Source organism: Epinephelus lanceolatus, chromosome 1 (assembly GCF_041903045.1).
Source record: "Epinephelus lanceolatus isolate andai-2023 chromosome 1, ASM4190304v1, whole genome shotgun sequence".
NCBI lineage: Eukaryota > Metazoa > Chordata > Actinopteri > Perciformes > Serranidae > Epinephelus > Epinephelus lanceolatus.
In genome coordinates this window covers 32,954,635-32,965,956 of record NC_135734.1, presented here as the reverse complement: position 1 = coordinate 32,965,956, position 11,322 = coordinate 32,954,635, and the positions used below count along the sequence as shown (strand labels likewise).

The 11,322-nt window shown below is 41.6% G+C and overlaps 1 protein-coding gene across 1 annotated transcript in view; it reads right to left on the bottom strand.

The window, feature by feature from the left end:
- Positions 1-5,155: 5,155 nt before the first annotated feature.
- LOC117256212 (protein phosphatase 1 regulatory subunit 1A-like) overlaps positions 5,156-11,322 on the bottom strand; it is a 43,119-nt gene continuing 36,952 nt past the window's right edge. Inside the window, exons 6-7 of the mRNA XM_033625488.2 lie at positions 7,013-7,138; positions 5,156-5,236 (exon numbers count right to left, since the gene is read on the bottom strand). Coding sequence (XP_033481379.2) covers positions 5,157-5,236; positions 7,013-7,138 — 206 coding nt within the window. The 3' untranslated portion in view covers position 5,156. The remainder of the gene's footprint in view (positions 5,237-7,012; positions 7,139-11,322) is intronic.

Genomic DNA, 11,322 nt, shown 5'->3' with positions numbered 1-11,322 from the left:
AATACACTCTTAGAAATAAAGTTTCCAAAAGGGTTCTTGCTGAAAGGCTGAGGTTTTACTGCAGAACCCTTTTTCTAATGAGAACCTTTTTTTAAAAAAGTTGGTGGTCATGGTGAAGAGGGAGTTGAGCCACAGGGCAAAGCTTTCAATATACTGGTCCATCTATGTCCCAACCCTCATCTATGGTCATGAGCTCTGGGTAGTGACCGAAAGAATGAGATCGCAGACACAAGCAGCCAAATTGAGTTTCCTCTGTGGGGTGACTGGGCTCAGCCTTAGAGACAGGTTGAGGAGCATAGACATCCGAAGGGAGCTCGGAGTAGAGTCGCTACTCCTTCGCGACAAAAGGGGTCAGTTGAGGTGGTTCGGGCAACTGATTAAGATGCCTCCTGGGTGCCTCTTGTTAGAGGTGTTCCATACATGTCCCACTGGTAGGAGGCATCAGGGCAGACCCAGAACACACTGGAGGGATTACATATCTCATCTAGCCTGGTAACACTTCGGGGTCCCACAGGAAGAGCTGGAAAGTGTTGCTGGGGAGAAGCTGTTGCTCAGCCTGCTGCCCTCATGACCTGGCCCCTGATAAGCAGATGAAAATGGATGGATGAATGGATGGATGTATTGAAAGTATAATTGTAAATTTATGTCCAGCAGGCACGGTGGTATGGTGGTTAGCACTGTCGCCTCACAGCAAGAGGGTTCCCACTTTGATCCTGGGTGTGGGAGCCCTTCTGTGCGGAGTTTGCATGTTCTCCCCGTGTCAGTATGGGTTCTCTCCGGGCACTCCGGCTTCCTCCCACAGTCCAAAGACATGCAGGTTGGGAACTAGGTTAACTGATAACTCTAAATTGTCCGTAGGTGTGAATGTGAGCGTGAATGGTTGTCTGTCTCTATGTGTCAGTCCTGCGATAGTCTGGCGACCTGTCCAGGGTGTACCCTGCCTCTCGCCCAATGTTAGCTGGGATAGGCTCCAGCCCCCCCGTGACCCTCAAGAGGATGAAGCGGTTAGAAGATGGATGGATGTCCAGCAGTTTAGTATTACATAAAGTTTGGGGACTTGAAAGAGACAGCTTGTTCAAGATTTTTCAAAATTAATGTGGCAGATTTCTTGACTTTTAGTTCTTAATATGCGTTGAGTTCCAAATACATCCCAAACCTTGATCCCATTCTTCTCAAAATGTAACTTGCTGTCAAAGTGACTTTAACATGCACAGTAAAAATGTGAAAGTGCCCCTTTGTCTGATGCAATGACTTCAGTTCTCTGCTCTTCCAGCTGGAGGAGCTGTAGAGCAAAGTGAGAGAAGTGGCTCCAGGGTTGCCCAGAGGGTTCAGCTTCAAACATGCACACACACACACACACACACACACACACACACACACACACACACACACAAAAAGGCACCAATACTGTCACCTTACACATGTACTGTACGTAGTGAATATGATCTGCAGAATCTCAGCACAAAAACAATGAAGCATATATTTTCTGTATGACATTCTGTATTTCTTAAGGTTTATATTCTTTTCTCAACCCAATTTAAAAGTTATGGTCAGAGCGTTTCTCACCCTTATACAGAAAATCAATAAAAAAACTGCAACTTTAGTCTTTTACTCTCAAAAAATCCTGCAGCCTATCCACCTAAAGTGATGACTGCAACGTGCTTTCACAGCAAAAACGTGAAATAGAGGTGATCAGTCTCTCTCAGGCTGTGTTAAAAAGGCAACTGGAGGTGTATTGATACCACATGTAGCTTAAATTGCTGCAGTGTTTCAACATATATTTGTGAAACCAGTGCCGTGTATGAAAAATGAATGTTTTTATGCTTCCGGCTCTGAGTATATTGAATTATTTATTGGCAGAGTGCCTATTTTTAGGAGTCAACCTCTACCGAACACATAACTAGTGGTGCAGTGTTGTCAGAAGCTGTAAATTAAACTGACTTTAACCTCAGTATTTCCTCTAACACACCTATGTTTATAATAGGAAAGCAGATTTTATCTTGACTGGATGCAGAGTTCATAGACTGTGCCTGGATGTTAGTGTGAAAGAAAAACAGCCAATCACCAATTTAAACTTTTTATTGTATCAAACAAATTTAGATTACATATGTAATCATCAATCAATTCAAGTAAAATTGGAACAAAACTCCCCAGATTAAATCCATGTAAAGAACACTATTACCATTCAAAAACAGAACAAACATTACATGGTCCATAAATACACTGCAGAAGAAAAAACCAAAAGCTTGCACAGGAATGTTTTTACTGTCTTTCTTGTTCTTTGTGAACATAGTGTTTGCAGTTGTTGTGATCAATACTTGGGTGGCTTTAGTTTTCGGTTTCAGTTTTATTTCTTTCAGGCATGTCGAGTATAATGTGAAGGTTATGGGAGGATTGTCACATACTCTACATAATAATGCCACTTCAGTGATACAATTAACAGATGAGATAACATTTAAGAGTGCGGTGATGACTTTATAATGTCCATGTTTCATACAAAACTAGAATGAAAAGGGAATGTCCGTAATTACAGTTTGTGTCCTGTATTTAAAATGTCAGATTCAATGTTTAAGTCAGTTCCCGTACAAAATGAAGCACAGTAAAGAAAAGTCACCGTTGATTCAGTGCCATGCAGGAAAGTGTTTCATGAGCAGGATTAAGATTCCCAAAAATCATTCCAGTGTCAAATATAAGGGTGCAATTTGTTCACTGGAGAGGGGTTTGTCCTTGTTAGCTCCAAATATGTAAATGCATCTGCAGACGCACCCCTCATTAACATCCCTTCTTTTAGAGATGTACAACCACACAGTTAAGCTGGTGAACGCTGGTTATTAGTGTATTACTGTAACCAGACATGATAATCACTTATGTTTTTAATTGGGATTTAGCAGTAATTACTTCCCACTTTGAAGTCCAACTGACAAAAATAATGTTTTTTATGTATTGTTAATAGTTACAATGTCAAAGATAAGGGTCTTGAATAAAAATAAATAAAGAAAATATCAGATGTACTTTCGCCTCAGCAGCTGAGGGTGTGTCTCTGTTTGATTGACAGCTAGCAGGTGACAAACTTACATTGTAGTCTACATGTCATGGGCAGACAGGGTGCTGTTAGCAGTGGTATTGAAGACTGAGAACTACACCAGCATCTAACCAGATATTTGCAGGTAAGCTTACAAGCTGTTGCAGCTGAGTGACTAATCATTATGGAGCCCCTAAAGTTTCACCAGAGACATTTTCTTATCCTGTACACATGAATTAGCCTCTTGTGCTTATGATAGGCATAGGTTATTATCTCATTAGCGCAAGATAATAACTTGTTCCCACAAAATAATTATCTTGTATACAAAAGTTAACTGTCTTGTGGGAACAAGATAAATAATATCACCAGGACCTCAGGGGCTCCATAAATGAGTGTCGAGCCTGCAAAATGAAGTTAGCAGAGTACTTTCCCCCAGTGGATGATTGTTCTGTCACTCATTCAACAAGCTGAACATTCGGGGCAAGGCGTGCGTTCGTGTTTGCAAGTTGGATAAGAAGGAGAAAGTTAATGTGGGTTGTTTAAAGTTTGTGGCTCTTGTTGCTCAGGCTGCTGTCTGAGGTCAGTGCTTTATGCAAATATAGTTTAGAATGAAGCGATCTGATTGGCTGTATGGAAGCAAGGTCCCCATCCACTTGGATGAATATCAGAACAGTATTCCAACAAATTTATGCAAAGATAGGGGGAACCATCATCAAACTGTAAAGTATAAATAGTTTTCCCTTTTGGTTTATGTTTATGGTCTTTTTTTTTCTCAAAGTTGAACACAGGACAGGTGATTTACAGAGCTTTAACAGCATGATGTTCGGGCTGCAACTGGTGACTGATAATTTTCTCGATTAACTGATGAATCATTCTGTCCCTCAGTGCCCCTCAGAGTTTTTTTAAAGTTAGAGTTAAAAATGATGTCTTCAAATGTCTTGTTTTGTCCGACCAACAGCACAAAACTCCAAAACATAATCAACGCAATCACCATAAAAATGTTTACATTGTATATTTCTGCAAACCATCGATACATTATATTTGTACATTAATTTGTAGCAGGTTCATTGAAACTTTCCGTGTGGTGATGTTTAGGTACACACACCACTTGGTTATGATAAGGAAAAGATAATGTTTTGGATCAAAACACCCACATTTGGTGGCACAAAAGCCGCTGGAAAAGCAGGGATGAGACAGTGAAATAGACTCTGCCGCTCAAACGCTGCTGGAAAACAACCAGTGTTGTTTGTTGGATTTGAACAGTGATCTGTAGCTTGTGAGGTGTCTCACCTAGGGGACACACCACCCACCATGCCCTCCACCTCCCGAAGACAAAGTCAGCTTATATATTACATCATTTCATTTCATTTAGAAACATTAGTATATGTGTAAAAAGTGCAAATGTAACATATTTGTGGTTTGCAGATGTGTGCAATGCAAATATTTTCTACTGGCAACTGGGCTGTGTTTCTGTTGGTGGAAAACTAAGGAAAGATGATAGATGGAGGATAAGGATAGCTATCCAATCCAGTGCTGTAAACATACATGAATATTTTAAACTGTCAGTCAATCCAGATGTGTGAGCCACTCATTTCAGATTCAGTGTCTATCTAACTAAAGGACTGCATTTGAATTTAAAAGTGATGTTTTGGGTCCCAGTTATTTATGAGGTACTAATTCATTTTTATTGCTTTGAGATGGAACAATAATTGCAGGAGTCATGGCACATATTTAATGATAAAAACTGACTAAAAGGATTGTGATAGAATATTTGTTGCCTTTGAACATTAAGCAGGACATTATGCATGTGAGTGTTGGTGGTTTATGATAATGACTGTGTGACTGAAACAGGAAAAGACGCTCTCTTTCCCGTAAGGTTGATACATTAGGCTAGTTTTAGTTTAGTGCAGGAGAAGCTAGAAAACCAATTAAATAATTCACACAGGATTGTTGACACAAAATAAGTGTAGAAACCTTTGTTCTTGTTCTCGGGGTGGTAACTAAGGCCTGACCGTAGAGGAACATAGATGCCCTGATGTTTCTAAAAAGTGGATCTGCAGACACAATCTTCTGTCATTGTGCTGGGCTGGCTGAGCAGACTGAGCAGCTTTGTGTTGTACAGAAGAAGAACGCTTTATTTTTCTTTCTCCAGGCTGCATTTCTTTGTCTTCTCCTCCGCCGGCTGACTTGCGCTGGATGCTGCTGCTTTTGTGTCTGCAAAATATAGACAGAGACATAAAAGACTGGAGGACAATAAAAGAAAGAGAAGAGGCTGACTCGAGGGATTTTAATGGACTCTTGCAGCTAAACAATAAATGAATATTCAGGAACACTTTTTTATTCCAACAAAGGCATGGTTGTTTCTACAAATAGAGAGACTAAACTATATAGAAATAATATATACACTCACCTTGGCTTTACAATGGAAGGTAAAGTTCTATAATTTACTCTCACTTTCTCTTTTTGTATTTTCTGATATCATGTAGATATGAGGGTAAAATTCATCTTATGACTTTTCTTCAACATGGTAAGAGCGGTTATGAAGCGATTATTTATCTAATTTGGGCAACTTATGCTGTGCTCACACTCTAAGTGACAAGCTACATTATCACCAAGTTGCCGGTGAATTGCTGCTCAAGCACTCCGAAATGTAGTTACGTCGTCATGGGCTTGTGTGTGTGTCTCTGCTACTTTCCTTAAAGTACCTTGTCTGAATGTCAACCACTGTCTGTATTTGGTCAAAAGAAAATCTGTGCTTTTCTTAAATGTCTGAGCCCCATTTTAAAATCACATTCTGTCTACATATTGTATCCCTGTGTGCACCACAGTGCACAGAAAGCTAGCAGTCATTCATTCATTCATTCATTCATTTTCTGTATCCACTTATCCTGGTACAGAGCTGCGGGGGGGCTGGAGCCTATCCCAGCTGACATTGGGTGAGCGGCATAATACAGTCTGGACAGGTTGCCAGACACAGACAACAAGACAGACAACCATTCATGCTCACATTCACACCAATTTAGAGTCACCGATTAACCTAACCTGCATATCTTTGGATTGTGGAAGGAAGCTGGAAAGAACACATGCTGACATGGGGAGAACATGCAAACTCCGCACAGAAGCACCCCGCAGGCCGGTGGATTTGAATCTGCAACCCATGGAAAGCTAGCATACTATCAGCTAACTGAGCAAAACAACAGTACCCCTGCTAGAAACAAAAACATGTGATTGGCTGATGCTTTGCTGTCAACCAGTCACTTGCGGCCAGCTCATCTCTGATTTGTAATTGAGTGTCTGTCAATTCCATGTCCAATCTGATCCTTATATTTACCTAAATGTTCATCAGTTATTCATCAGGACATGGCCTTTTACATGGAAAGCCACTGGGCACTCCCCCATAAATGATCCTGAAGCAGTTTTAACTCACTCAGAAGCATCAACGCTGCAATTTATGCTTCCAATCTTTATCTTTCCGTTTATTATGTATCCGATTGTGCCGCCTCTACAGTTAGCTCTGTGAACACACAGTGAAACATCATGATCCATAATGAAGGTTCAACAATTAAGCCTGACTTTTATATCTACACACTTGAATTAGCTTCTCACAGAGTTAACCAGTGATTTGCAACAAATTACATTTTCTTGATTTATGACCACGTAGATCAATGGTTTAGACAAATAAACAAACAAAGTCTACGGTAATGACAGATCAGCCACAGTATCAGCTCAACCCCATCAGCCCTACAAACAAATTTTTCCACTTCCGTACGAGCTGCCTCCCGGGGCATTGCAGCCACTGCAGCGCTCTGTGAAGTGCGGATCAAAGCCACTTCACAGATGTTTGTTGACAAGCCATGATTACATGACACCAAGCCAAGCCTGTTGAACTGTTTAACATATCGAAATAAACCCGGCCTAGTGAACAGGTGATGAAGAGTCCCCTGAGGGAGAGGATTCCTGTGTAAATGCAGCTCTTATGACTCTACGTACCTGCTTGTGCGTTGTTTTGTTGCGATGAGGGATCTGCTACGTTGGCAATGCTGGAGCAATCAGCCTTCTCCTTGGAGAGGGGGCACTCGAGTCCACCAGCAGCTTCTAGACTCTCCCTTGAGAACTCTGCAGGGGGCAGAGGGACAAACAGAGGACGACATGAAGGTGGAGAGCGATGTAACTAAGCAGAGACAAAACAATGCACTTTCAGTCACCCAGCAGTGTGGATAAAAATAAAACATATTTCATGTTAAATTATATTAGAGTACCAAACTTAACCACCTTGTCACATCAATCAGCTTCACCTGACATTTAGTTACATCTATTTTAGTCACGCTGAGTGAATTCAAAAGGCTCTTTGAGTGAAAACACCCCTCAACTGCACTGGTGTTAATGGTCATCGATTTGTTTCCCCCAGCTTCCCCCTTCCTCCTTTCATCTGCACTGAGAGCTTAATTAGCAGCTCCTCCACACCATGCGAGCAACCCAAAAAATACATGGTCATGTTATCACACTGGAGTAATTTTTTTAATGCCCTAAAAAGCATGTGTCTCAGTGAAAAGTAAAATACTGTAGATAACAACAAAAATTGTAAAATATGTCAGCACTTCAGAAAAGCAGCCCTCATGGTGCATTAGTGCTGGGTAATTACTGCATGTGTGTACAGTACGTGCTGTACTCTCTGACCATCCACTCACCTGCCATTAAAGTGAATTATTTGGCCTGAACTCAAAAGCTGATTCTGTTTTTTCTCATCGGATGTTAAAGTATTTGGCACAGGGAGGAGACAGTATCTGCCAAGGTGGTACTGAACCATGTTAAGTGTTTTCATTAAAGTAACAGTTCAAGTAATCACTTTCTCTCAGGGAGTTTGATGAGAAGGTCAATATCACTCTCATGTCTTTACGGTAAATATGGAGCTACAGCCAGCAGCCAGTTAGTTTAGCTTAGCTTAGCATAAAGACTGGAATCAGGGGGTGACCACATGTTCAAACCTCAAACCTAGGACTCTTAAGTGCACCTCATGTTCATGTGCTTATTCGACACATGCGCTTATTCATGCAACATAGGCATTGTCATCAGGATGGGGGCTAAACAGCGCTTAGCATATCTACCTAGCACACCTTTCAACACCCTAGATAGTGCCTCAGCAGACAAAAATGTATGTTTTGTCTCTCCTAATACACCCAAATATAGTTTATTTGAAAACCAAAAAACAAACAATCTCCGGTTATGTTTTACCAGATGGTTTTCGTCATGGGAACTTTACAAGGGAAGGAGCCTCTTGGAGCTCTTTAGAAGAGATCAACTTTATCTGTAGCATGACAGCTAACCATTACAGCAGCAGTCTCAATAATACAATAACACATTGACTGAAACACATACAGACAGTGTGGCACATTGCTTGTTTCTACATTGGGTTAGGTAATAATGAGTGGGTCAGAACATGATAAACATCAGGTCTGTGAGCACTAAAACCAAGTAGCCTATAATCTTATTATCCACTCCATCCAGGATGGATGGAATCGCAATCGCAATCGTAACAATTAACACCAATTTAGCCAATCCTTGTGAACTCTGTATGACCTTGCAATATTGTACAATTGCGGTAACATTACCGCAAAGTTGACTAGCCTATTTAAAACCAGTAAAATCTAATTTCATTGTAGAGCTGTGTGCAGACTATTGATTCTCTAAGTCCCTCCTTCACCAGAGCTCTGTGTCTTGGAGGACACAGTCACACACACAGTGACAGGGGTAACTGTTAGCATCACACAGCTAACGTTACTGAATAGTTTAACAGATTTAATGGAAGGGTTCGGCTGTTTCTGTGTTGGTATGAGATTCACGGCTTGGTTTCGGATGGTAACCGCTGCTGCAAGGCTTCTGCTCAAGCAGCAAAATATGACGAGTAGGGATGAAATCACGTTGTGTTGTGTTAGCTTGTGCTAACCGTGCAGAGAGAGCAGGAGGAGAGAGTCCTTTAGGGCTATGTTGTCCCTCTCCAACAAATACATTTTAACTGTGGGAAACACTGAATGCTCATAATAAAAGGTTTTAATATGCTCAACTTTTTTTTGTTGCAATTTTTACCTTTAAATATCGCAACACGGATTACTTTTTTTTTGTTTTTGTTTTTTTACAAAAAACTGCTGTGAAATCAGACATTTCAGGCCACAAAAATCACAAAACCAGGCCGTGAAATCTTGTAAGGACTGATTATTGTTCTAGTTGTGGTGACATTTTGTCAGGATTCTCCACACCCAACTGGACAGCCCTGAAATAAAAAACAGGACATCTGGTCACAGAAAACAGGAGGAAATAGCTAGCTCGGCTCTGTATAATGTTTACAAAAACGTGTAAAAATGACACTGCCAGTGTTGCTCTGTGTGTGTGTGTGTGTGTGTGTGTGTGTGTGTGTGTGTGTGTGCGTGCGTGCGTGCATGCATGCGTATGTCATTTTTTTTTACACCTCTTGTGCAGACTAAATAAATGAGAAAACATGTTAAATTGTGAGCATTTCAGATGCTTGCAGGCTGATTTTGTTACCTTTGGACAAAGCCAGGCTAGTCTCTTCCAGTCTTTATGCTATGCTAAGCTTACTGGCAGCTGGCTCAAGCTATACACAATATTTACCGTACAAACATGGTATTGATCTCCTCACCTAACTTTGGTCAAGAAAGCAAATGAGCATATTTCCCAAAATGGCAGAACATTCCTTTAAGTATTCCTCTCCATTTCCCCTTTTCCCCCAGTCCCTTTATTTCACTCATTTTAATTTTCCTCTTCCTCCATAACCCTACATCATTTACATACATCCCTTCCAGCCATTTTCCTGCTTCTTTCCTCATTCTCTGCTTTACTCTGCTGCTTCCCTTTTCTCCCAGTTCTACACACTTCCCTCATGATAATAAGCTGTATTTGGATTCATCCCTCCCTTAACATTATTCCTCAACATCCCCTCCCTCTTTTCTCATGGAATAACACCATCCATTTTTCAGAGGCCAAAGCAGTGACCTCCTTTTCTGTCTGTCCTTGCTTCACTCCAGCATCCTGATGTGTCCCTCCTGGGTCCCTCCTGGGTCCACCCTTGCATTCTTTTTCTACACCTTTTCTTGCCCTCGACATGCAGCCTCCCTGCTCATATATTCATTCATGTTCTTCATTCATCTTATGAGTGGACTCTAACTGAAATGCAGAGAGGAAAGTACATTTATTCAACCACTATGCTTAGATTAAGTACAATTTCTAAGTACTTGTACTGCACTTTACTGAAAGCCCCTACAAGGAACTTTCATTTTGAGTTGATTTTGGCGACTCTGTGGACAAAAGCCGTAGTGTTTTGCCGGAATGAAGCCTACATCATTTCCCATGAGCTCTAGCGCGTATTGTCGTAAAGACGCTTACCTGGCTCGCGCATGTGTTTGTTTTGGGGATGAATGAAACAACAAGACAGGAAAACTTTGCCCCCGCTCCTATCGGGGATCCCAGCTCAGCCTCTGTCGTGCCTCGTCTCTTTATTTCTCGCTGGACCCTGTTGACGCCTGGCTGGTACCTGTGGTCAACCTGGATGAGGTGTTCCAGCCCCGCGGCCCCTGCTCTCCTCGTCCCCGCTGGCGCGGGGTGAATCTGCGCAACCTGCGGCCTCTGTGTGTGGCTCCCCGGACAGCTAACGCCGTGGACCCGCCGGCTCCTGCCAGGATTGGGCTGGTAAATGCTAGATCGCTAGCAAACAAAACGTTTATCCTGAAGGATTTCCTGACTTCCTGAGGATTGGATTTTCTCTGTGTGACTGAGATGTGGCTGACTGTTGGTGAGTCCAGTGCTTTCACAGAACTTTTACCCGATGATTGCTGCTATTTTAACTCCCTGCGGACGTCGGGTCGAGGAGGAGGAATAGCAACTATTTATAAGAGTCACTATAAACAAGTATCTTTGCTTTAAATGTAAGCAGCTAGGGAAGATGACGTGTGCCGTCTGAGTGCCGTAAATCGTTTCGTTCTGGAAGCGACCATGGGCGGACCCGGAGACAGTTTCCTAAAGGTATGGATATACACTATATAGAAATAGCTTATCTTCACACTGATGGTCTCATTTGCTGTTGTAGGTCACGCACAGACATCAGCAGAAACGAGAGACTTTTGCATATCCAGTTAAAAGTTCCTTGTAGTGGCTTTAAGTGTTTCTACTTTCTGCTTTTACCACACCACATTTTAAACAGAAATTTTGTTCTTTTTACTTTCATAAACTGCACATCCAGACTGACAAATGCTCACTAAACTTCATACCTTAATGATCAGTTTAGAGTG